Raw genomic sequence first — 25845 nt, forward strand, 5'->3', positions numbered from 1 at the left:
CCTGTGCGCCTGGCAGGGCAGGCTCTGTCAGCCCCATATGGCTCAGTGGCCGTGGCAGAGCTGTGGACTGTGACAGTGCCAGGTAGGGCTCCTGCTGACCCTGTGTGTCTGTCACAGACCCTGTCCTGGTGCCCACCAGGTGCCCCTCATCGCACTCTGCCCACCCTGCACTCCAGAGCTGCCTCCACCTGTGCAGACCAGGATGTGTCTATCACAGAAATTAATGCAGGGAGTAAGCAAAGCCCCATAGGACCATGGTGAATGTGGTAGAAGTGGCACAGAGGGACAAGGTTGGGTACAACACAATGCCAGGAGGTGCCAGCCTTGGGCTCTTCTGATCCTGGGGGAGACCAATGGGTTCAGTCCAGCACCTGCTGCTGGACGCTTCTGTCTCCCCAAACACATCCCCTGTAAGGGGGTGCAGCTGCCCCTGCCCACAGGTGATCCATGTGGGACAGCGAGTTCCCTCTGCTGCTGCTTAAACTTTGATGAGCTGCAGGAATCCAGGCCTGGCATTAACATTTGATGTGGTCACCCTGCTCCCGGGCACGTGTGTGTGCAAACACGCTGCTGGCACTGCCACGGCCACACGTGTGGCACATGCAGCCCCTCCTGCCAGCTGTGTGTGGGCACGTGTGGCACCCTGCCCATACCTGCCACCTGGCATGGCACAAGGAGTGCCCCTGCAGCTCTGGGCTCTTCATCAGTGCTTCCCAGCAGGGCTGTGGAATTTGGTTTGGTGTTGGGCTCCCCTTGGGTGTGTTCCCGGTGCTGCCTTGGGCTCTGCAGAATTGTCACCTCTCTCTCGGTGCCGCCGTTTGCCTTCACGGATCCCTTCATGGATCCCGGGGCTCCATCCTCTCCGTGCTGCTCGGAGGAAGGGGCTGATACCTCAGGGAGGGGCAGAGGAAGCCCCGAGGCGTGGGGAGGTGCCAGGGTCCCGTTTTGGGGTAACGGCGCTGCCCCTGCAGCGCTCCCTTGGGAGGATGCTCCCAGCAGCAAGGACCCTTCCCTGCTCCTTCGGAAAAGTCTCGGGGCTGGCGTGGTGCATCCCTTACATTATTCATGGCCCCGCGAGCCTGGCGCTTGGGTTACAGCCGGATCCCAGGCACCGGGGTGTGCGGGAGGCAGGAGCAGCTCCGCCGGGCTGCCCGGGGCCGCTCCCGCCGCCCCAGCGCCATGCCAAGCGGGCGGGCACCGGCAGCCACGCACGGGCATGTGCCTCGCCAAACCCGGGCACAGGTAAATACCCGAGCCGGCCGCGGTGCCGGGAGCAGCATCCTGCCCGCACCGGGCATCATCCCCTCCCCGCGCCCCGCCGGGGCCGGAGCATGAGCGGCCGCCGCCGCCGGGATGGCCGGCAAGAAGGGGGAGCCCAAAGGGAAGGCGGGCAAAGGAAAAGGGAAGAAAGGCAAGAAGGAGGATCCCAACGAGTCGGAGGATGGCTCGGATGCGGAGCTGCTGAAGGCAGAGGAGAGCGAGGGGACGGAGGTGGTGGAGGAGGAGAAGGAGGAAAAGGAGGAGAAGGAAGAAAAGGAGGAGAAGGAAGAAAAGGAGGAAAAGGAAGAGGAAAAGGAGGTGGAAAAGGAGAAAGATGAGGAGGAGGTGGTTGCAGAGGAGCCCAAGAAGGGGAAGGGGAAGGAGAAGAAGGGATTGCCCAAGGTAGGAGTGGGAAAGAAACTGGGCCGTGGGAAGAAGGAGACTGAGGAAGAGGAGGGTGAGAGCAGCGCTGCAACAGCCAAGAAGAACACGAAGGGCCCCTCCAAGCTGATGATGGGGCTGGCAACCGACAAGAAGAAGAAAGGGGCCAAGGGTGCAGAGGCCAAGGGCGAGCCCAAGGATTCTGTGGAAGCCAGCCCAGCCGAGGAGGAGGCGGCAGCACCCCCGAAGGCCCGGGCAAAGCGGAGCCTCCGCAGCACCTCCAAGCTCTTCATGGGCTTCAAGAACCTGGGGCTGCGCCGGCCCAAGAAGGGGCAGTTCAAGAACACATCCCGCTTCTTCTGGGGGCTGCATAAGCACAGCACCAAGAAGAGGAAGAAAAAGAAGAACAAGGCAGTGCTCAAGTCCACCTCCAACCTGATGATGCGCTTCAAGCAGGTGGGCAAGAAGAGGAAGGAGGAGGAGGCGGCCAAGGAGGAGGCCAAGAAGGAGTCACCATCGAGGCCATCCTTCGTGCTGATGCGGCGGGGCGAGCAGGAGCCCGAGCACAACTCGCTGCTCTTCCGCCGACGCCCGGAAAGGAAATTCAAGCCCCGGGCTCAGGTGCTGAGCAAGGCGGCAGCCGCCACGGGCTGGCTGGCCAGGAAGGTGCTGTCCCGGCGGGGGCGGCTGGTGGGGGGCGGCCGGGCCACGGACACGGCCTGGCTGTCCCGTATCGGTGCCAAGAAGCTGCCGTTCCCCGCGGAAGATGAGATCCTCAGGCACCGCGCCAACATGAAGCGGATCCCTGGCGGCGTCGGGCAGCCCGGCACTCCGCGGCAGGGCAGCATGGCGAGGCGGCCGAGCCGGCGGCGCTCCCAGCGCTCCGAGCCGCCCGCGCCGCGCTACGGCTGGGCCGAGGAGGAGAGCGGAGCCTTCGGCCGCCGGCGGAGCTACGGCAAGGAGGATGGAGCCTATGGCAAGCAGGATGGAGGCTATGGCTCCCGCCGGGGCTATGGCAGGAAGGAGGATGGAGCCTACAGCCCTCACCACGGGTACCCCGAGGAGGATGGAGCCTACAACCGGTGGGACGGCTACAATGGGGAGGAGGATGGAGCCTACGGCCCGCGGCACAACTACTCCGAGGAGGAGGATGGCTACGTGCAGAACCCAGTTTACCCACCAGGGTACGGCTTCGAGGACATGGGGCCGACCTACCCTGACTACCCTGGCTATGACACAGAGGAGGAGTACGACTACTACGGGGGGTTTTGGGAGGATGGTGACCAGCCAGGGCACCCCTACGGCGACTCAGAGCTCGAGGATGAGGGAACGTTTGGTGCTGGGTCTCCCCATGGCCTCTATGACCCGTACAGCAGCGACCCGGAGTACGGTGAGGAGGCAGCGGGGCCCTTCGGCTACAGGGGGGACCCCTACGAGGACTTTGGGGAGCCCTTTGCCGGGGGGTACCCTGGGGGCGAGTACCCCGAGCATCGCATCCAGTACAGCGAGGGGGGGTGGGCGCCGCACGCCCAATCCTCCTGCAACCCCTACGCGCTGGGCCTGGAGGAGATCGCGGAGGGCGAGGAGCCCGAGGAGTGGGAAGAAGAGGAGGAAGAGGAGAAGGAGTATCCCTTTTCCTTCCTGAGCGCCTCCTCGCTGCGGGGCATGCGGCAGACGCTCTCCTCCAAGCTCTCCCTCAACAGGAAATTCAGGCTCTTCCCCCGACCCCAGGTCAAGCTTTTCGGCAGGGACCGCCTGGACGTGCCCCTCCCGCCGTCCCCGCACCTTCCCTCCGCCCGCGACGAGGACGACTACGACGAGTACGAGCCGCCGCCGCCCCCGTCATCCCCGGGCCCCGCGGCATCCCCGGCCCGCCCGGTTTCGGCAGCGCGGGCGTGCGGGAGCCCCCTGGGCCAGTTCCTGCAGCGATCGCTCTCGATCCCTGCCAGCCGCTCGCCGCGAGGGGCCGGGGCGTTCCGGGGGTCCCGCACCCCCCAGCTCTCCCACAGGCGCTCCAGCTACAGGCTGCCGGGCATGGAGAGCGCCGGTCTGGGGGACTCCTCCCCGCCGGGGGGGCCCTGGGGGCAGCCGGGGGCCGCGCGGTCCCCGTCGCTCCGGAACCCCTTCGCCAACGCCGGGCGCTCCCCATCGCCGCCGCCCGTCCGCCCGCGCCCCGGCAGCACGCGGGGCGAGGGGCCCCGGCGCTCGCCCTCCCTCGGCTCCAGCATCCGCCGCTTCGGCCCCGAGCCCCCCGCCCCGCCCGCCCCCCGCTCCCCGGGCCCGGGGGGGAGGCGCCTGGGCGGGCCCGGGGTCCCGGGGCGGTCTCTGTCATCGCGGCGGAGCAGCCCCCCCGGGCTGCCGCTCCCGCAGGCCTGGCCCCGGCTCCCCGAGCCCCCCACCAAGGCGGTGAAGCCGCTGCAGAGGAGCCCCTTCCTGGGCCCCTCGTCCCGCCCCGGCAGCCGCCGCCTCGGCCCCTCGTGGGACGAGGAGCTGCCCCCCTGGCGGGGTCCCTCGGGGGTGCCCCCTCCGCCCAGCTCCGCTCCCAGCACCCCCAAAAGTTTCATCCAGCGCATCGGGCAGCCCCTCGCGGGGATGGCCCCCCACTCCCCCCCAGCGAGGCCATCTGCTGAAGCGGGGGGCCGCAGCCTCTCCAAGGGGCGCTCCGTGGCGCAGTCCCTGGCTTCGCTGCTCGTAAAGAGCATATCCTCCAACAAAACCCCCTCATCCTCACCGCCCAGCCGCCTTCCCTCCACTCGCTCGCCCCCGTTGCCCCGGCGCCCATCCCGGCGGGACGGCAGCACCCGCCGCTCTCCGAGCCCACCCCCGGGCCGCCGGGGCTGGGCGGACGTCGGGCGCCCCGGGCTCCCCTCCAGCCCCCGCGGCCACCGGAGCCCCTCCCCGCCCCGCCGCGCCGCTTTCCCGCCCCCGCACGGGCGAGCCCCCGGCTCTCCGGCCGTGTCCCGGTACGGCCCCCGTGCCCCGGAGCCCTTGGAGGACGGGGCGGCCGCGGAGGAGGGCGCGGGGCGCTACGCGGTGGTGACGCCGCAGGTGCAGAGGTTGGGCTCCTTGCGGCGCGCGTCCCGCATGTACAAGCAGCACTGGTCCACGCAGCACGTCGTGCGGGTGCGGGAGATGCCCGACCCCTGGACGGCCGAGCAGGGCCTGGCCCGGCAGCCCACGCAGCGCGGCCGGCGCTGGGCAGGCCAGTGGGGAGCCGACATCGCCCGGTACCTGTGCCAGCGCCCGCCGGCCGGCGGCTGGAGGGAGCGGCACCCCTGGGCTGAGGGGTACCTGGGCAGCAAGCAGCCCTGGCGCAGCAAGGTAACACCGCGGGGAGCCCCTCGGGGGATGGATGGAGCCGGGGTGAGCTGGCAGCTGGAACCCGGGGTAGTCGGGCGAGTTAAGGGAGCCTGATGGCTCAAGCAGGCACGAAGGGGTTTGCAGTGCCCAGGGTGGGGTAAATGGCTGGGAGTGGTCTGGGTGCTGGTGGGGGTCCCCCCGTGGGGAGCAGGCTGCAAGAGGGGATCGTCACCGGTTGTGTGTCCCCCCACGAGCGGCCCCTCTGGGGACACTTGATTCTGGCGTATGGAAATGCAGAGACCCGATCCGATCCGCGGGGACAGGAGCAGGTGGCACGGTGACCCGGCGGGGTGTCCGCTTTCCTGCCCACCCCCTGGCCGGGGGCCAGCCAGGCTCCCGTGTGACACCTGTCCTGTGACACCTGTCCTGTGACACCTGTCCTGTGTCACCCCTGCACGTGGCCGGGGGGAGCAGCCCCAGCCCCTTCCATCACCTGCACTGAGGGTGATGCCCACGGTGAACGGGACCGGGATTCCCAGGAGCAGGTTTTCCTGCGACCAGCCCCAAGGTGGCCTTGGTGGCCTCATGTTTCTGTGTTCCAGCAGTGCTCTTGCTGGGGGACTGCTTTTGGGGCTGTGGGGTGTTTTCTTGGGGTTCCTGCCATTGCTGACTGTGTGTCTCCTGGTGTGGGGTCACAGATGGTGTTTTGGGGTGGTGGTGGTGGCTGGGTGGGACATCTGAGGGTGCTGGCACATCCCTGCCATGATGGGGTGTTTGCTCCATGCAGATGCAGTCCCTGTGCAGCCTGCCCATCGTGCGGTACCAGGAGCCAAAGGAGGAGGACGGGCTGGAGGACATGACCCAGCTGGAGTGAGTGTCCCTGTCCCCTACACTGTAACTCAGTGCTGTGGGGGACAACGGGGCTGCAGCCCCCAACCCCATACCCCTGACCCTGCTATCCCACCCCACCTGATCCCAACACGGGCTCTGCTTCAGCCTCCTGGGCCTGGAGATGCTGAGGACACTCTGAGCACAGCAGAGTCCCTCTGTCACCTCCCTGTCCCTCAGTCACCCCCTAATTCAGCCTCTGCTCCACACCAGGGACCTGCAGGAGGCTGCAGTGCTGAGCAACATCCGGACACGGTTCGAGCGCCAGCTCATCTACGTAAGCTCAGGGGACACAGCATCCCCCAGGGACTGTGGGGTGGGGATTTGGGGAGTCACCCCCCTCCGAGGGCTCACAGCCCCACACTCTCTCTCTGGCAGACCTACATTGGCAGCATCCTGGTGTCGGTGAACCCCTACCGGCTCTACAACATCTACGGCAAGGAGCAGGTGCAGCAGTACGAAGGCAGAGCCCTGGGTGAAAACCCACCGTGAGTACCAGGCTGTCCCCAAACACCCTGTGGGGATGGGGTCACTCCCACCCTCCATCCCTTGCTGTGAGTACCAGGCTGTCCCCAATGCCCTGTGGGGATGGGGTCACTGCCACCCTCGGCTCCTGCAGCGGACCCTGGGTCACTGGGTGCTGGAGCAGCTGTGTCTGTGCACGGGGATGCTCGGGGCACTTTGGGGGTGGCACTGGTTTAGTGTGGCACCTCCCACCCTCCTATTTCTCCCCACCCCAGGCACCTCTTTGCCATCGCGAACGTCGCCTACTCCAAAGTGATGGATGCCAAACACAACCAGTGTATCGTCATCAGGTGGGACAAGGCTGTCCCCTAATCACCACCACCCTAATTGCTGGGTCACTGCCACCAGCCTGGCTCGGCCCCATCGATTTATGGAGGTTTGGGGTGGGCACCCCTTGCCTGGTGATGCCCCCAGCCATGTCCCCACTCTGTGTTTCAGTGGGGAGAGCGGCTCAGGGAAGACCGAAGCCACCAAGCTGATCCTGAGCTACCTGGCAGCCGTCAGCCAGAAACGCAGTGCTGCCCCACAGGTAGGGAGGGTGCTGCCCTGGGGACATCCCTGAGTCCCCATGTCCCCATTGTCCTCTCACAGCTCCATCCCTCTGTTCCATCCCTCCCTTCTCACGGCTCTGCTGCTCTCTCCTTGTCCCAACGCTTCCACCTGGACCATGGCAGATGGAGGTACCGAGGGGACACGTGGGCTGGGAAATCGTGGTGGCAGAGAATCGTGGTGGCACCCATGGGGAAAGGGGGGAGGGACAGCAGGAAATCAGCGCATGCACACAGATGGAGTCTTTGTGCTCTCTCACAGCCTCATTTAACCTGGCTGTGGTGCACACCTCGAATTTGGGCACCCTCGGGTGGGTGCGTGGAGCATGGGGTGGCAGGGAGGGTGGCAGGGTGCCAAAGGGGGGCCCTAACCGTGGAGATGCCCCCGGGTGCCCAGGCTCACCCCCCAGCTCTCCCCCTCACCACGGCAGATCCTGGAGGCAACCCCTCTGCTGGAATCCTTCGGCAACGCCAAAACCGTGAGGAATGACAATTCCAGCAGGTTTGGGAAATTTGTGGAAATCTTCCTGGAGGAGTAAGTAATGCTGAGTGACCTGTGAGTGGCTGCTCCCACCCCGTGTCCCCTGCTGCCCCAGGGGTGTCCAGCCCAAGCCAGCCCCTTGTCCCTTGGCTCTGGGAGGACACATAGGGATGGTTTTGGGACAAACCTGGTGTTGGAAAGGTGGTGGCACCTGGGGACAGGTGGCTGGGGTAGGGGTAGGGATGCTGTGACCTGGCTGCCATCTTTACCATTCCCAGTCCCCATTCCTGTCCTCAATCCCATCCCATCCTCTCTTGGCCCCACTGATCCTGACAGGGGGTGCCCACTATCACAGCCAGGTGCAGACACCTCTCCCTGCCCACCCATCTCTGCTGGGGGGATCTGGGGAGCAGCACTGACTGCCCCATTTTGTTGGGGGACATTGGGTGGGTGTGCTGGGGGGCCCCAGCCCTGCCCACACCGAGGTTGCCAGCCTGGTGCCCACTCTCCCCCTACAGTGGTTTGATCTGCGGTGCCATAACCTCGCAGTACCTGCTGGAGAAGTCCCGCGTGGTGTTCCAGGTGCGTGGTGAGGGGGTCCTGAGCTCTGCCCCCCGCTCTGCCCCCTCTGCCAGCCCCTCCCCAGCTCTGCCCTCTGCTCCCCAGGCCCAGAGCGAGCGCAACTACCACATCTTCTACGAGATGCTGGCAGGGCTGCCGTCCCAGCAGCGGCAGCGCTACTTCCTGCAGGGCGCCGAGACCTACTACTACCTGAACCAGGTACTGTGCCCTCCCTGGTCCCCCCACAGCCTGATTCTGGGGGGCTGGTGGGCTCCTGAGCCCTCAATGTGGGGATGAGGAGATGCTCAGGACAGGGTGACCCCCCGTGCTGGGTGCTGACCCACTGATGGACTGAGATGGCTGTGCCAGGGTGGGAACTGTGAGATTCCTGGCAAGGATGACGCTGAGGATTTCCGCCGGCTGCTCAACACCATGGAGGTGCTGAACTTCAGCGTGGATGAGCAGAACAGCATCTTCCGCATCCTCTCCTCCGTCCTGCACCTGGGCAACGTCTACTTTGAGAAATACGAGGTAGCCCAGGGTGGGCCAAGCTGTGCTCCTGGGGTGTGATTTGGGATGTGGCAAAGGGGGGATTGCCAATGCCAGGGCATCGCTGTGTCCTGCAGACCGACTGCCAGGAGGTCGCCATGGTGGTGAGCGCCACCGAGATCCGGACGGTGGCTGAGCTGCTGCAGGTGTCCCCTGAGGGGCTGCAGAAAGCCATCACCTTCAAGGTGACGGTGAGTGCAGGGGCACAGCCTGGGAGGGGGTCTCTGGCCCCTGGGGACCACCTGGGCTGATGATGTTGCAACCCCACCGTGCCATTTCCCAACCAGGAAACACAGCGAGAGAAGATTTTTACCCCTCTGACTGTGGAAAGCGCCGTGGATGCCAGGTAGAGGGAAGGGGCACTGCACCCCAGGGATGGCATGGGAAGTGAAATGCCAGCTGGGAAAGGGGATGATCAGGTGGATTAGGTCCTGTGGTGGTTAAAATTGATGCTGTGGTGGGTGCTGGCTGTGGCAGTGGAATACACTGGTGCCATTCCAGAGCTCCAGCACTCTGCTCATCTCTCCCCTTCCCAGGGATGCCATTGCCAAGACCCTCTACTCCCTGCTCTTCGGCTGGCTCACAGATCGCATCAACAAGCTGGTGTACCCGCGGCAGGAGGCCCTGTCCATCGCCATCCTGGACATCTACGGCTTCGAGGTGAGCAGGAGTCATCCCACCTCCATCCTGGCTCAGTCCCAGCCCCATCCTGCCAGGCTCCATGGATCTTCCTTCTCGCAGGACCTCACCTTCAACAGCTTCGAGCAGCTGTGCATCAACTACGCCAACGAGTACCTGCAGTTCTTCTTCAACAGGATTGTGTTCCAGGAGGAGCAGGTGGGGCTGGTGGGCAGTGCTGGGCTCTGCTGTGGGGCTGGGGGCACAGGGCTGACCCGGTGCCCACCCTGCAGGAGGAGTATATCCGGGAGCAGATCGAGTGGAAGGAGATCCCCTTCAGCGACAACCAGCCCTGCATTGACCTCATCTCCCAAAAACCCTACGGCATCCTCCGCATCCTGGATGACCAGAGCTGCTTCCCCCAGGTCAGGGGCTGCCTGGTGGTGAGGTGCAGCCAGCACTGGGAGGTCGCTGTGGCTGGGGAATCACCATGGCCCAGGGCTGCTCCTCGCCTGGGCTGTCCTGGACAACCTGGGAAAGCCCTTGGGTTCCTCCAGGCTGGATAAGCCCAAAGAATCATAGAAACATCATGGAATCACAGAATGGTTTGGGTTGGAAAGGACTTTGGAGATCACCTAGCTCCAACCTGCTGCTGAATCTGCTCTGTGTGTCACTGTTGTGTCCCTTCCCAGGCCACTGACCACACGTTCCTCCAGAAGTGTCACTACCACCATGGGACAAACCCTCTCTACACAAAGCCCAAGATGCCACTGCCCGAGTTCACCATCAAGCACTACGCAGGGAAGGTGACCTACCAGGTGTGTGAAAGTGGGATGTTAGGGCAGGTTAAAGAGGAGGTTGATCCTGCACCAAGGAGGGAAATGCATCTCTGGGGGTCTGGCTGGGGTCCTGGAGCTCCTTTCCTCACCCTGTCATCCTGCCAGGCTGCTCACCATGAGGTTTTGCTATTTGCCAGGTTCACAAGTTTCTGGATAAAAACTATGACCAGGTCCGTCAGGATGTGCTGGATCTGTTCCTCAGCAGCAGGACCAAGGTAGGGCCCTGCCTGGTGCTGGCTCTGCAGTGACACTGGCCACCAGCAGCCCCCTTCCATATGTCCCTTTCCATGTCCCCAAGCACGTCCCCAAGGCCAGTGAAGCCCAGAGGGACCAGAAGCAGAGGATGCCTCTGGCTCCACTCATGGGATCCTCTGGGCTTTGACCCCTCAAGCATTGACACAAACAGGCACATGGGCTGCTCCTGTGCTCTGCATTATCCATATCCTCATCCCCATCCCTATCCAGGCAATCCAGCCACGATTAGGGCTGGGCAAAAAAGGAGCGGCTGTGCTGTGAAGAGGATGTGGGAGAGCTGCACCATCCCGGCCACCTTCCTCCTCTCTGACCTTTCCTGTGTCCCCAAGGTGGTGGCCAACCTGTTCTTCGGGCACGCCCAGGTGCTGGCGCGGCAGAGGAGCCTCATGAGGAGGAGCAGCACCAGGACACGGCGCTACAAGGCTCCCACCGTGGCCGCACGGTTCCAGCAGTCGCTCCTGGAGCTGGTGGAGAGGATGGAGAGGTCAGTGTGGGCAGGGTGGGCAGCCAGGCCATCCTCTGGGCTGTTGGGAGATGGACCTGAGCCCGAGGTGCCTGGGCTGGCTTTGTCCCCTGCTCCCTGTGGCTGACAGGGTCTCTCTGTCACAGGTGCAACCCCTTCTTTGTGCGCTGCATCAAACCCAACAACAAGAAGGTGAGAGCTGCTGGTGCCTGTGCTGCCTGCCCCGCTGGCACTGGCAGTGTGTGGGCACAGGGCAGGTGGGGTTTGCCCATGCAGTTGCTGATGCTTCTCCCCATCCCCACCCCAGGAGCCGGGGCTCTTCGAGCCTGACGTGGTCAGGACCCAGCTGCGGTACTCGGGGATCCTGGAGACCATCCGCATCCGCAAGGAGGGCTACCCCGTCCGCATCCCCTTCATCGTCTTCATCGACAGGTGCCCTGTCGGGGGCTGCAGGCTGGGCACTGCCATCCCAGCCAGGGGACACCACAGAGCTTGTGGGAGCTTTGGGGGCAGTGTTTGGGCTGGGGTTCACCCACAGTGGGAGATGGGAACCCCTGGTGTTAATACACAGCTCTGGGAGAAGCTGCATCTCCAGGAGCAGTGTTTGTCACCACAGGGAGGGCCTGTGCTGGTGTCTCGGCGGGGCCCTCTGTGGTGACAGTGTCATGGGCTCACCCAGGTACCGCTGCCTCGTTGATATGTGGTCCAATGTCATTCCCAATGGGCCCAACTGCGTGGAGATGCTGAGGAGCCTGTGCCCCGTTAACCCCAGCATGTACTACGTCGGTGTCACCAAGGTGCTGTCCCGCGAGGGGGCTTGGCTCTGGGGCTGCCCTGGGGGTGGTGGCCACGGCGGGGAGCTCACAGCCTCGCCCCTGCTCCCAGCTCTTCCTGAAGGAGCAGCTGTACCAGGCTCTGGAGAGCAAGCGGTGCCGTGCCCATCACCTGGCCGCGCTCACGCTCCAGCGCTATGCCCGCACCTTCTTCATCAAGCGGCGCTTCCGCTCCCTGCGCCGCAAGATCGTGCTCCTGCAGAGCCGGGCGCGGGGATACCTGGCCAGGTGGGGGTCCCTGGGGGTGGCGGGTGAGCACAGGTGGGTGGCAGAGGGTGACGGGTGGCAGAGGGTGACGGGTGCCCTCCCGCAGGCAGCGGTACCGGCGCATGCGGCACACGCTCATCAAGTTCAGGTCGCTGGTGCACATCTACGTGAACCGCCGGAGGTACCTCAAGGTGAGGTGGGGCCTGTCACATCCCAGGGGGTCCAGGGCACCTGCTGCCACCCTGCTGCATGTTCAGTCTGGAGAGGACACAGTGGGACCCCCAGATTGTGAGCCCTCCCATGTGCCACCCTACAACTCCTCCGTGTCCCATTGGGAGTGGGCAGTGCCTTTTTGGGGTGAAAACCCTGCTGATATTGGGGAGGGGGCAATGGCAACCCAGGGTGCCGTGATGCCTCAGGGTCTCCCTTCCCCCGGTGGGACTCAGCACGGCTGCTCTGCTTGCAGAGGAAGGAGGATGCTCGCCGGCGGGCCGAGGAGGAGAGGGAGAGGAGGAAGCAGGTAAAGATGTGCAGCCCTGGTGGGAGCACACCTGTGCAGCCCGTGTCGCTGTGCTGTCCTGCCCATCCCTGTGCTCCTGGCCATGGCACCCGTGGGTGCTGGGGCAGGAACCAGCACGTCAAGTGTCCCACCCCTGTGCTGCGGCGGCAGGAGCTGACGCGGAGGGAGGTGGTGGATGTCACGCACCTGGAGATCCCGGCCGAGCTGATGGGGCTGCTGGAGGCCGCTGCAGGTGAGCGTGTCCCGCACTGCCATCACTCCCAGCCCCTCGTTCCCCCCCGACGGCCGTGCCGACCCTTCCCGCTGTGCCGCAGCCGCCCGGGAGGTGAACGCCGGCTGCGTGGTGCTGGTGCCGCCGCCGGCGCTGCAGCCCGACCCCCAGCTCACCCTCCCGCTCGACATCAACGATTACCCCATGGCCAAGTACGTGCGGGGCCACTTCCAGGTAAGGTGGGCGCCGCGGCCCGGAGCGGGGAGCTTTTCCCGACGGGCAGACAGCTTTTGGGGAGTCCCTGGCGCCCCCCCGGCCGTGGCGGAGCAGCGAGGTTCAGGGTGGATCCCCGCGCTGTCCCACCGGGCTCTGCCCCGGCTCCCACCCCGGGGACGCCACGGTAGCAAGAGAGGCTGGATCCGGGGTGGCTGTGGCGCTGTGGGGAGCTGGCTGCCACCTCCGTCCCTCCCCGTGGGTTCCTGTCGTCTCCAGAGGCCGGGGGGACCCTGCTGAGGTTATCGGACAGAGACAGACCCGCTGAGCCCTCCTGGACGCCCGACGCGGGGCGGATCCGGAACGCTGGGGCGGGAGACCAGGTCGCTTTGCTCCCGGACCCCGGCCCCAAACACCGACACTTTGCCTCGTTCCTCTTCCTCATTCCGGTTTTTGCCCCGCGTTTCCCAGTCCCCGGCATCCTGAATGACAGCACCGGGGCTGGATAAGGCTCTCAGCCTTGCCAAGGTGTTGCCATGGAACCACAGAACCACAGAATGATTTGGGTTGGGAGGGACTTAAAGACCAACCTGTCCCACCCCCTGCCACGGGCAGGGACACCTTCCACTATCCCAGGTGGTTGCAAGCCCTGTCCAACCTGGCCTTGAACTTTTCCAAGGATGGGGCAGCCACAGCTTTTGCGGGCAATGTGTGCCAGTGCCTCACCACCCATCTCTGGCGCTGCCAGCACAGCCTGAGCCCCTCCCTGCCCCACTCCCAGGACGCTGCTGCCCCCATCCTTCCCCCCAGCCCTTTGGCAGCCCCACAGGCTCCACCCAGCACCAACACCATGCTCAGCACCGTGGGGCCAGCCCCTCGTGGCCTGAGGCTGTGCCCAGGTAGCCATGGGTGCGGGTGTCACCGCAGGAACCTGCCTTCGGGATGCTGACGGCCCCACTGAAAGCCCCCCTCACCCGGCTGGATGAGGAGCTGTGCCACGAGGCTCTCAGCCTCTTCCAGCTGGTAGGTGGGATGGCACGGGCTCCGTCCCCACAGCCCCCTGCCCGCCCTGGGCTGGGCTCAGAGGGAGGACCTGGCTGTGTCTGTGGCAGATCCTGCGCTTCATGGGGGACCCGGGGCTGGGCGGCTCTCAGGAGACCCTTTTTGGCAACTACATCGTGCAGAAGGGGCTGTCGGTGCCGGGGCTGCGGGACGAGCTCCTGGCACAAGCTGCCAACCAGGTGTGGAGGAACACCAACGTCAACAACGAGGAGAGGGGCTGGCTGCTGCTGGCCACCTGCCTGAGCGCCTTCCCCCCGTCCGCCGCCTTCGACAAGTACCTGCTCAAGTGAGCTGGGCATGGGCTCTGGGTGGGCATGGGCATGGCTGGGATCCTTGGGAACGGCCCCTCACTCCTGGGAACGCTGCTGGGGCTTTGCAGGGCTCTCCTGGCACCTGTGGCTGAGGATGCTGCCTACATCCTAGCTGCTTCCTCCACAATTGCTTGGGCCAGCCTGGCAAACATGGGCAGCTCCTGTTGGGAATGCTCTGAGGTCCCTTCAGGATCCCCCTGGCCAAGCTGGCATATGTGCCCACGTCCCTCTAGGTTCCCCAGGAGCCTGGCACATGTACCCAGGGATTCTGGCCAAGTCGCACTAGAGATGCTCTGAGATCCCTCCAAGGTGCCTTGGGCCAGCCTGGCACATGTGCCCAGGATGCTGCTGAAATCCCTCCAGGGATGCTCTTAATCCCTCTGTATAGTAGAAACAGGCAATCCCCCATGTGGGGAATGATGTGCTGAGACTCCAATGATTCAGAAAGCTGAACAAATGCTTTATTAAGCTATACTATGTTACACTAATACTATACTAGAACTATACTAAAGAGATACTATACTAAAGAATAGTAAAGAAAAACCCACGACTGTCTCCAGACAGTCATGACACACGTGGATCTGACTGGTCAAGGAATCAAAACAACCTTCACCAGTGCCTAATTAACAAATCACTTTGGGTAAACAATCTCCATAACACGTTCCACATGTGCCAAACAACAGGAGCAGTGAATAGAGAAGAGAATTGTTTTCTCTGAGCTTTCCCTGCATTCCCCAGGAAAAATCCTCGGGAAAGTTGTGCCTGCTGCTCTTTGTGAACAGAGCTGCGGTCCCCTGTGCCATCCTGGCACCCGTGACCCTCCTGCAGCAGCCTCCCTTGCCCTCAGGTTCGTGTCTGACTACGCCTTCGCTGGCTACAAGCCGGTGTGCCAGCGCAAGCTGATGCAGGCCATGGCGCGCTCGCAGCTGGGCGCCGCCGCCGCCCGCACCTTCCCCCCGTCGCTGCTCGAGTGGACGGCGAACCGGCGCCAGGCCAGCATGGCCCTGGACCTGCACTGCTTCAACGGTGAGGGCACCGGGGTGCTGGGCATGGATGGTCTCAGGGTGGCCGCCCTCATGGGCAGGGAGGGCTGGTGGCACCTGCTCACCGTCCATCCCTCCCCAGGTGACCAATTCTCCTGCCCCATCCACTCCTGGAGCACAGGAGAGGACCTGGCAGGGGATGTCCTGAAGCTCAGGTAGGTGCTGGCTCGGCACCCACCCACCCCGTGGGTCACGGTGTCACCTTGGTGTCCCCAGGATGTGGGAGCCCGAATGCCCAGCTCATGGGCAGGGTGTCCCTGTGGAGCCTGTGCCCATCCCGTGTCTGGCTGTTGGCAGAGGGCTGGCAGAGGGCTGGCGTGGCTGGTCCGTGGCTATGAAGGCGGGTGCCCAGTGGGCTGAGCTGGCTGGACACGATTATGTGCTGGACCTTGTCTCCGACCTGGAGCTGCTGCGGGGCTTCCCCAGACAGAAATCCTGTTTCCTCCTCGCGTGGGATGGCAGCGAGAGCCACAGCAGGGGCAGCCGGCCGTAGGTACCCGGGCAGGGGTGGTGCCCCACTGTGGGGCTGGGGGGATCTTGGCACTGGGCTGGATGGGTGGACCCCTGAGGGGGAACCTGGTGCCCAGTGGGTGCTCCATGAGTGCATCCTCCCTCTCTGCAGGGTGCTGGGACATGGATTTGATTTGGATGAAGTGCCTCCTCCCCCAGCTGTGAAAGCCCCCACACTGCCCTCCATGGAGGCGTATCACTCCCATGGTAGGGCATTGTTCCCCCCAGCTCCTGTCCCCCAGTGTTGTGACAAAGCCCTGCCATGCCTTTTTCATGCCTTGTCCCCTCTCAGATGGGGAATTTGGGGAGCCACGCAGCCAGAAGGGTCTGGACCGGTACCTGGACAGTCTCTTTGATCCCGTGCTCTCCTACGGCAATGGGGTGAGAGGGGTGTCCCCCTGCCCGAGGCATTTGGGGTGCAGGTGGCCTGGTCACTGTGCCCTGACACCTGTCCCCCAGGAGCTGGAGAAGCCGTCCATCCTCTCGCAGAGGCTGAAGGGAGGAGGTGGCGTGGGAGGGGGGCACAGTGGCACGGATGGCACCCGGAGCGAGCCTCCCATGCCCGCGGAGACGCGGCAGCCGAGGGGTGAGCGCCTCCAGCACCCCCACATCCCCTCCCAGCCCCCTGCCTCAGTTTCCCTGGCGTGGGGAGCATCCCTGCACCCAGAGCCCCACAGCTCTGACTGAGCCCTCCTCTTTGCTGTCACAGAGCCAGAGCCGTCCCCACAGCGCCGGGCAGATGCCAACCAGCCACCCGCAGCCTCGGTCAGTGCATTGTGACAGTGGTCACAAGGGTTTTGAGGGTGAGAGAGAGAGACGAGAATGTTGACTTCATGTTCAGAAGGCTTGATTTATTATTTTATGATATATATACTACATTATAACTATACTGAAAAGAAATAGAAGGAAAAGTTCTCAGAAGGCTAGCTAAGCATAGAAAGGAGTGAATAACAAAGGATCTATGTCTCTGCAGAGAGCAAGAGCAGCTCTGCCATGAGTTGTCAGTTAATCCAAACATCCACAGGAGACCAATCACAGATCCACCTGTTGCATTCCACAGCAGCAGATAACCATTGTTTACACTTTGTTGCTGAAACTTCTCAGCTTCAGCAGGAAAAATCTTAACGAAAGGATTTTAATGAAAAGATGTCTGTGACAGTGCATGGGGCCGGGAGGGGTCGAGTCCCTTCTCTGCTTCAGGGGCAGCCCCTGGGGGTGGCAGCAGCTGGAGGTGCCAGGTGTTGACAGCACCGTGTCCCCTGCAGGGCAGAGCGACAGAGGGGACACCAGCCCATGTCCCCCAGCCCCGGCCCTACTCCCAGAAAGCCGGTAAGGAGTCCTGGTGGGACAAGGTGACCACAGGGGCTGGTGGCACTGATCCAGGGCCCCTGAGCTCTGTGCTTGGCCCCGCAGCCGCCGTGGGCCGGCGGTGGCCGGGAGAGCCCGTGCGCCATTCCCGCCTCAACTCGGAGCACTTCCCGCGGCCCACGCACGACATCCGCAACATCATCCGGCAGTGCCAGCCCGCCCCGCGCAGCTCCCAGCCCCACAGGTGCTCACCTGGCCCCAGCCACGCCTCGGGCTTCTCCTGCATGGGCTGGTCCTGATGCTGGGGTGTAGGGAATAACGGGGTGTAGGGAATGATGGGGTGCAGAGAATGCCAGTGTGTAGGGAATGATGGGGTGCAGGAAGTTGTGTGGTGCAGGGAATAACAGGGTGTAGGGGATGATGGGGTTCAGGGAATTATGAGGTGCAGGGAATGCCAGTGTGTAGGGAATGATGGGGTGCAGGAAGTTGTGTGGTGTAGGGAATAACAGGGTGTAGGGAATGATGGGATGTAGGAAATAACGGGGTGTAGGGGATGATGGGGTGTAGGGAATGATGGGGTGTAGGGAATGATGGGGTGCAGGGAATGCCAGTGTGTAGGGAATGATGGGGTGCAGGAAGTTGTGTGGTGTAGGGAATAATGGGGTGTAGGGAATAATGGGGTGTAGGGAATAACGGGGTGCAGGGAATAACGGGGTGGAGGGGATGATGGGGTGCAGGGAATGCCAGGGTGTAGGGAATAACGGGATTTAGGGAATAACGGGGTGTAGAGGATGATGGGGTGCCCCAAGTGATGGAGCTGCAGGTGGTGTCGGGTACAGGGAATGCTGGAGTGTAGGGGATGATTGGGGTGCCCCAAGTGATGTGGCTGCAGGTGGTGTCAGGTGCAGGGAATGCTGGCGTGCACCTGGTGCTGGGGTTCAGCTGATGTGGGATTCTGTCCTGGCAGCAAGCTCTTTGGGAAGAAGCTGGACCCCCACGAGGAAGCCATGCAGATCCTGAAGGAGCAGCTCTCAGCAGCCCGGGTGCCATCACCACCGGCTGTGGTAGGGATGTGGCCGCCCCCGTGTCCCCCTGACGAGGCTGGGGTGTCGCTGGCACTGCCCACAGCCCCTCTGTGCCTTGCAGGGGCCCAAGGAGGTGGTGGCTGCGGTGAAGCCGGTGCCAAGTGCCAGGTACCAGCTGCGAGCACCCACAGGACGTCCTGCAGCCCCACAGCCCCCAGGTATTGCTGGGCACATCCCTGGCACTGAGGGGCCATGGTAGAGTGAGGCACTTCACCCTGCCAGTGGCACAGCTGGGATAACTGGGATTTCCTGGTGGGATAATTGCTGTATCCAGCTCAGCCAGGGGGCTGCTCCCTGTGCCTCAGTTTCCCCAGGTGAGGCAGCTGTTGGTGGTTCTCCCCAGGGATTGCAAGGCTTTCTGTCCCTTTGCAGTCTTTGTGTCGCGGGAGCTCCCGTCCGAGGCGCAGCAGGTCCAGACGCAGCTGCACCGCAGCTGCAGCGAGGACTTCTACACCTACCACAACGTGCCCTGGAAAATATTCATCAGGAAGGAGGTACAGATTGTGGGGACACCTGGGGACAGGTTGGTGCCGAGGATAAGGGGCTTACACAAGCCCTGGTCTCTCTCCTGGCAGGTTTTCTACCCCAAGGACAACATCAACCACCCACTGCTGCTCGACCTCATCTTCCGGCAGGTGAGGCACCGAGCTGGCCCTGCAGCCCCCCGGGGTCCCCTGGGAGCTGGGGTACACCGCAGTGGGGTGATGGTTTACTCATCCCACTGTGCCCACCCTTCCCACTGTGCCCACCCTGCCTTCCCCTGCTGAGCTGCCGTGGAGGAGCTGGGGCCATTGCACACTGGGGCTGTTGCACGCTGGGGCTGGGGGGTTTTTTGCTCCTCCCCACACAATCCCACTGCTCCTCACCCCCTTTCCCAGATCTTCAATGATGTGCTGTCTGACAGCTGCATCCGGATCAGCCACGAGGAGCGGCTCCGCCTGAAATCCCTCTTTGGTAACGCTGTGTGCTGCCCTCCCTGCCTGGGGGCTCTCACCCAGCCACTCTTGTGCCTGTCCCCATCTCCTGGATGTCTGTCTCCAAGCCAGGACTGGCTCTGCTTAGCCCTGGATGGTTTTGCCTCTAAAAGCAGCGACTCCCCTGTAATTTTGTGCTCCACAACAACACAAGTTGTGTCAGCTCTCAGCCAGCTGCCGGGGGACACACATCTGTCTCTGCAGCACAGTCCTGCCAGGCTTGGGAAGGGCATGAGCATCCCTGCTTTTGCTGGGAGCTCTGCCCACATCCTCTCCAGGCAGGGGGAGCTCACGGGAGGTGTTTCCCCCTCCCCACAGCGGAGAACAAGCTGGACTCCTTCAGCCCCGTGGCCACCGAGAGCGTCAAGAGGGAGATCATTGCTGCGGCCCGGGATGGCTGCGAGGTGTACTTCTCCCGCCTCTTCCCTGCCACGGTGAGGGCCCAGCTGTGCTCAGCACGGACCCACAGCGTCACTGTGACCCTGGCTGAGGCGCTGTCCTGGCCCCCAGGGCAGCGTGGGGACGGGTGTGCAGATCCTGGCCGTGTCCCACGCTGGCATCAAGCTGCTGCGGGTGGTGAAGGGCACCAACGTGCCCGGGGAGCAGCTGCGGGTGCTGAGAGCCTACAGGTATGGGTGGCGAGGGTGGGCTGGGTGCTGAGGGTGCCACAGATGCCGGGTGTCTCAGCCTCCCCTCGCCCTGCCCCAGCTACCCCGACGTGCTCTTCGTGACCACCCCATCCAGGAACATGCTGGAGTTCAACCTGCGCGGAGACAAGCTCATCCTCTTCTCCCCCAAAGCCCCCCAGGTCAAGGTCATGGTGGACCACTTCATCACAGAGCTCAGGAAGGTGGGGGCTGCCCTGGGGCCAGGGTGGGTTTGTCCTGGGGGTCAGACCCTGCTCATGTGTCTGTGTTTGACAGGTTGGGGTGGGCAGAGGGGAGTATCCTGTGAATGGGACCGTGGCTGGATTTGGGGAATGGTGCTGAGGCTGTGGGTGCTGGGAGTCCCTGTGCTGGGTGGGGTGTGGGTGTCCCTACGTGCATGGGCTGTGCCAGACCCCCTGTGCCCAGGACTCCCAGTATGTGGTGGCCGTGAGGAACTACAGCCCAGAGGACAGGCGCCAGCTCAGCTTCCACAAAGGGGACATCATCCACCTGCAGTCACTGGAGCACCCTGAGAGAGGTGAGGGACCCCCAAAGCCCTCCAGGCCAAAATGCCTTTGATGGGGGACAGACTGCTGGCTAGCCCTGCCCTGGAGGTGGCTGTGTGCTTGCCTTGCATCCTGTGACACCCCGTGGTGTCCCCATGGTGTCCCTGCAGATCAATACTATGGCTGCGTGGTCCGCAAGAAGGTGATGTACCTGGAGGAGCTGAAGACTGGCACCCAGGATTTTGGTGGGTGTCACACTGTCCCTGTGTGTGTCCCTGAGCTGTGTCCCCTCCTGGGTCTGGGGCATGGGGCAGGCTCCTGCCTCTGTCACCCCTCAGCAGGATGGTTTGGGGTCTTTTTGGCACTGACCTGATGCAGGGAGATGCTCCCCTGCAGGTCCCACCCATGTCCCTCAGGTGACTAGGTTTTGGTGGCCCCTGTTCTGCACCTTTCCCTTGAGTGATGCCAAACTGCAGCTGCTTCCAGCCAGATCCCTGGAAAGGGCTGGGGTGCCGAGGTGGGAAGGATCAGGCAGAGAATTTTCGGGGTGACCCCCGTGGCTGCCAGCCCGGGGCCATCCCCACCGTGTGTCTGGCACAGGGTGGAAGTTTGGGGCCATCCACGGCAGGTCAGGGCTCTTCCCTGCCGAGTACGTGCAGCCCGTGGCAGCGCCCGACTTCGTGCACCTGCCTGCGGAGAGGAAGGAGGAGCCCAGGGACAAGCAGGGCAAGGTGGCAGCGTCGGCGGCCGTGGCCGTGGCCGTGGCCTCCACTGCTGCTGCCCAGGAGCTGGACCGCAAAACCGAGGTGAGTCCTTGGCACAGACACATCTCCTGAAAAATCCTTTCCCTAGGATCTTTCCTCCTCACAAGCTGGGAAGCTTCAGCTTCTCCATGTTTTGCTGCTTTGGAATATGATTTGGAGAATTGATTACCCAGCGTGTGAATTGTTTTTAATTAATGACCAATCACAGGTCTAGCTACGTCGAGGCTGTGAGCAGTGACAAGATTTTATTTTCAATTATTTTCTAGCTTTCTGATGTCTCCTTTCTCTTTCTTTAGTATAGTTTTAGTATATAATTTTCTTCAGATTATATTATATTATATTATATTATATTATATTATATTATATTATATTATATTATATTATACATTATACTATTGTCTATTATATTAATTATATTTAATATATATAATATTACATTATATAATAATTTACAATTATTATATATTTGTACATTATATAATAATAACAACACAATAACATATATTGCATTATTAATATAATATAATATAATATAATATAATATAATATAATATAATATAATATAATATAATATAATATAATATAATATAATATAATATAATATAATATAATATAATAATCAGGCTTCTGAAACATGGAGTCAATGTTCTCATCTCTCACCTCGTCCCTGGGACCCTCAAACACCGCCACAGGTCCTGGCCCGGGGCTGTCCCCGGTGCTGGCCGTGCCTGGTGCCCACTTCTCTGTTCCCCAGGTGTCCCCAGCCAGTGCCACCTTTGTGGAGGGTCCGGAGGGAGATGGTGATGAGCAGCTCAGGGATGTCACCGGTGCCTGTCCCATGCTGGCCTTTGCCCAGAGGCATTTCCGTGCAGCACGGCGTGGGACCATGTGAGTGACCAGAGCTGGGACAGGGCTGTGCCATGGTGGGGACACCTGTGCTCACCTGCTCCCCTGTCCCTCCGCCAGGGACTCCCGTGGGATGAAGTTGCCAAGTGTGCTGGAGATGCTGACGTTCACCAAGGTATGGGGAGGTGGAGTTCTGGGGTGGCCTTGTCCTGCTGTCACCCTTTGAGGTCCCAGCAGGGTCCAGAGCTGGCCCTCTCCCCCTGCTCCAGATCCCCATTCAGGAGTCACTCATTGAATTTGTGGATGGTGGCCTCAACAAACTGGCTGCTGAGGCTTTCCAAGGTAGGCAGGGGCACGAGTGTCCTGTCCCCTGTCCCTCTGCCATCCCCAGCCCTGTCCTTGGAGGAGGGTGGGGCTGGACTGGGATGGGCAGAGGGGGTGTCCTATGGGAGTTAAGTTGTGTTCCCAGTGCTCCATGTGCCCAGGATGTGTGTCCCTGGGGAAGGGACGTGCTGCCCTGTGTCACCGTGTGGCTTTGTTGTCCCCAGCTGTGATGAAGTTCATGGGTGACCATCCCCTGCGGGGGCAGACAGAGCTGGACATCGTCTGCACCATGCTCAAGGTAAATCCACCCCTGGGGAGCTCAGTCCTGCGGTGGCCTGGGCAGGGTGGACAGAGAGGTGGCAGCTGTGCCTGTCCCCAGCTGTGTGCAGCACACGAGGTCCTGCGGGATGAGGTGTACTGCCAGATCATCAAGCAGATCACCAACAACACCAGCTCCAAGCCGTGAGTCCCTCCACCCACGTGGAACAGCAGAGGCTGGCACTGGGACACCTGTACCCTGGCCAGGCCAGCTGCTCCAGCCTGGGGGACACCTGGGGACCTCATCCCTGTGCCACCGTGGGCACCCTCGCCCTGCTTGGGGGATCAGCCCTGGCTGTGCCCACAGGGACAGCTGCCAGAGGGGCTGGAGGCTGCTCTACATCCTCGCTGCCTACCACAAGTGCTCCGAGGTGCTCCGGCCCTTCCTCCTGGCCTTCCTGCAGGATGCCAGCAGGCACCCGGAGCTGCCTTTCCATGGTAGGGGCCGTGCACACCCCAGGGTGCTGGGAAAGGACACCCCAGGTGTCACAGAGCTCAGGAGGAGCTCTAACTGAGCAGCTCAGCCCCTTCCTTCATCCCGGTCCCTGCTCCTGCCAGGCATCGCCAAAGCCTGCGAGCAGAACCTGAGGAAAACCCTGCAGTTCGGTGGCCGCAGCCTCTTCCCCAGCAGCATGGAGCTCAAGGCCATGGTGGTGAGGCTGGGGGCTCGCGGGGTGGAACAGGGCTGGTGTCAGCTTGAGATCCCCCCCAGAAATTCTGGGTACCCACATGGGGTCAGGTCCTCCCTGTGGGCTTGGGATCTCCCTCAGACACCACCCTGGAATGGAGCTGATCCTTTTTGGGGATCTTCCCAAGACCGCACAGCCCTTTTTAGGGTCTGCTCTTCACCACTTTGGGGGTACCCTGAGCCTTCAGGGGTCCCCAGTGGGGATGGAGCTCTGTGGACGTGGAGTTGGGGGCATGATGGTTCAGGTGGACAGGATGGGCAAGAGACAGGATGATCTCAATGGGATGGTTCCTTAGGGGTAGCTGCAGGATTTGGGGTGTCCTGGGGGTTCTTGCTGCACCCCAACGTGTCCTCCCGTGCAGGCTGGACGCAGCGCCAAGCGCCAGCTCTTCCTCCTGCCCGGTGGCATCGAGAGGCACCTCAAGATCAAGACGTGCTCGGTGAGCCAGAGGGGACAGGAGGCTCAGTGCACCCCAAAATTATGGTTATGGTGAATATTATGGTGACACCTCAGCTGTGGGCACCCAGAGGGGGTGGATGTGGGGGTGCTACACCCTTTGGCTGTCCCTGCTGTGGGACTTCATCCTTTGGGAAAAGCAGCTCATCACTGGGATGAGCCTCAGGACAAGTTGGTGGCCCAGAGCACAACAGGGGGACGTGGCAGTGTCCCAGCCACCTGTCCCTGTGCCCAGGTGGCTCTGGATGTGATCGAGGAGCTGTGCTGTGAGATGGGGCTGCAGAACCCAGAGGCTCTGGAGGAATACATCCTCTTTGTGGTGACCGACAGAGGTGAGGAGCCGGCAGGGGTGGGACAGACGGGGATGGGACGGCCATGTGGGTGGTGTGGTGGCACTCTCAGACTCCTGGGTGGCACAGGGCAGAGCGTGCGGCCCCTGACCCGCCGGGAATACGTCCTGGACGTGGCTGCAGAGACCGAGCTCCGGGACAGCAGCTACAGCTTCTGGTGCCGCCGCGTGGTCTGGGGCCAGCCCCTCAAGTTCGACAACGAGCTCTATGTCACCGTCCACTACAACCAGGTCTGGCCACCCCACCAGCCTCCCCCAGGGCCACCTCCCTGCCGCCCTCAGAGCGTGCCCTGTCCCCAAGCCGTGTCCCTGTGCTCTGTCCCCCTCCCAGGTGCTGCCTGACTACCTCAAGGGGCTGTTCACCGTCCTGCCGCCGGCGAGGCCGGGAGAGCAGCACTTCCCGCACGTGGCCAAGCTGGCCGCCCTCCAGCACCGAGCCAAGGACCGCCACCTCCTCCCCACGGCGTACGGCACGGCACGGGGCACCTGGAGGGGGAAACACGTGTCCTGTGGGACTGGGGACCCACTGGGGGGTGCTGGGCCTGACCTTGGGCTCCCCACACAGGAGGGAGATGCAGGACTACGTCCCCCCGCAGCTCTTCCGCCTGCTGAAGCCGCAGTCCTGGCTGCAGATGGTGACCCAGCACGTGCAGCAAGCCCAGGCACTCAGCGCCCACCAGGCCAGGGCACAGTTCCTGGGTGAGGGGACAGCCACAGAGAGAGGATGCGATGCTAATGAGGACATAGTGCTAATGAGGATGTAATGCTGCCTGGAGGGTGATGATGATGGGGATGGGATGCTGGTTGTCTGCACAGAGCCTGGGGTGCTGCACATGGAGGGCAGGATAGGACAGGGACACCCATTTTTTCCCTTGGCTGCTCCTGGGTGCAAGGCCACCCTGGGGACTGGGCAGATGGGGGTGGCAGTGGGCACTGAGACCCCCCGTCCTCTGCCCTGCAGGGCTGCTGAGCGCCTACCCCATGTTTGGCTCGTCCTTCTTCTACATCCAGAGCTGCAGCAACAACGCCATCGTTTCGCCCTGTATCCTGGCCGTCAACCAGAACGGCCTCAACTTCCTCAGCAAGGAGACCCACGTAGGTGTGGGGCCGTGTGGGACCCAGGGAATGGCTGGGGTTGGAACAAACCTTAAAGCCCATCCAGTTCCACCCCCTGGCCAGGGGCAGGGACACCTTCCACTAGGCCAGTTTGCTCCAAGCCCTGTCCAAACTGGGCTCCCTCGTCCCCTTAGAGGGGTTCCTGGGCACACAGGCCACCCCCCTGTCCCCTCTCAGGAACTCATGGCCAAGTTCTCGCTGAATGAGATCCAGTCCACACGGACACAGCGCCCGACAGCCGGATCCAGCTCTCCCTACGTGGAGATCACTCTGGGAGACCTCCTGGCCCAGGGCATCACCCAGCTGCAGCTGGAGCAGGTCGGGGACACCTGGGGACATCATGGGGAGGCCCTGCTGGGGCTCTCACAGCGGTGGCACAGCCACTGCCCATCGGCGTGTCCCTCTGCAGGGCCTGGAGCTGTGCCGCGTGGTGGCCGCGCACATGGAGCGGCTGCTGGGTGCCCGGGAGAAGAGGCTGACGCTGCCGCCCAGCGAGATCACCCTGCTCTGAGCTCGCCACGGCCCGGACCCCCGGCACCCCGGATCCCCGGCAGCGGGGACAGAGGGTGCCGTGACCATGGGCTGTCCCCAGCTTGGCCAGTGGCCGCTGTCCCCCTGTCACCACCCCGCTGTTCTTCTGCGGTTTTATACACACCCGGCAGCCCGGCACGACTCGGTGTCCGTAGTTTTGTGTTGCGCTCGCTGCCGCAGGGGGGATGCTGCCCCCCGTGTCTGATTCCCCACCGATCACCATGTGTTTCCTATTCCCGTGCCTCAGTTTCCCCCACCGGTCTCGTGTCCGTTTCCCCATGCCGGTGCCTCAGTTTCCCCTCCATCTCGCCCGTGCCTCAGTTTCCCCGTGCCCCCCTCCTTCAGTCACTCCCG

At 62.7% G+C, this 25845-nt stretch overlaps 1 protein-coding gene across 1 annotated transcript; it reads left to right on the plus strand.

Annotated features, from left to right (window-relative positions):
- The first annotated feature begins 2079 nt into the window (after positions 1–2079).
- MYO15A (myosin XVA) lies at positions 2080–25542 on the plus strand. The gene is made up of 63 exons (XM_064726318.1): positions 2080–4962; positions 5729–5811; positions 6043–6106; positions 6208–6317; positions 6570–6644; positions 6793–6892; positions 7334–7437; positions 7902–7965; positions 8050–8163; positions 8314–8475; positions 8571–8684; positions 8781–8839; positions 9030–9153; positions 9235–9330; positions 9405–9536; positions 9804–9929; positions 10088–10165; positions 10535–10689; positions 10815–10860; positions 10976–11100; positions 11348–11465; positions 11554–11729; positions 11815–11899; positions 12175–12228; positions 12379–12460; positions 12543–12673; positions 13580–13675; positions 13765–14000; positions 14873–15051; positions 15151–15223; positions 15366–15557; positions 15691–15785; positions 15871–15959; positions 16038–16164; positions 16288–16343; positions 16844–16907; positions 16992–17130; positions 17854–17944; positions 18033–18129; positions 18344–18465; positions 18547–18606; positions 18850–18925; positions 19264–19379; positions 19456–19574; positions 19654–19795; positions 20019–20130; positions 20269–20343; positions 20699–20904; positions 21617–21750; positions 21829–21883; positions 21978–22050; positions 22257–22330; positions 22412–22494; positions 22658–22788; positions 22909–23003; positions 23401–23478; positions 23731–23827; positions 23915–24075; positions 24176–24309; positions 24410–24543; positions 24806–24939; positions 25138–25278; positions 25370–25542. The coding sequence occupies exons 1-63, from the start codon at positions 2080–2082 to the stop codon at positions 25469–25471; spliced, it is 9648 nt and encodes a 3215-aa protein (XP_064582388.1). The 3' UTR covers positions 25472–25542.
- Positions 25543–25845: the final 303 nt, after the last annotated feature.

The sequence above is a fragment of the Zonotrichia leucophrys genome, chromosome 14 (genome assembly GCF_028769735.1).
Source record: "Zonotrichia leucophrys gambelii isolate GWCS_2022_RI chromosome 14, RI_Zleu_2.0, whole genome shotgun sequence".
Lineage (NCBI taxonomy): Eukaryota > Metazoa > Chordata > Aves > Passeriformes > Passerellidae > Zonotrichia > Zonotrichia leucophrys.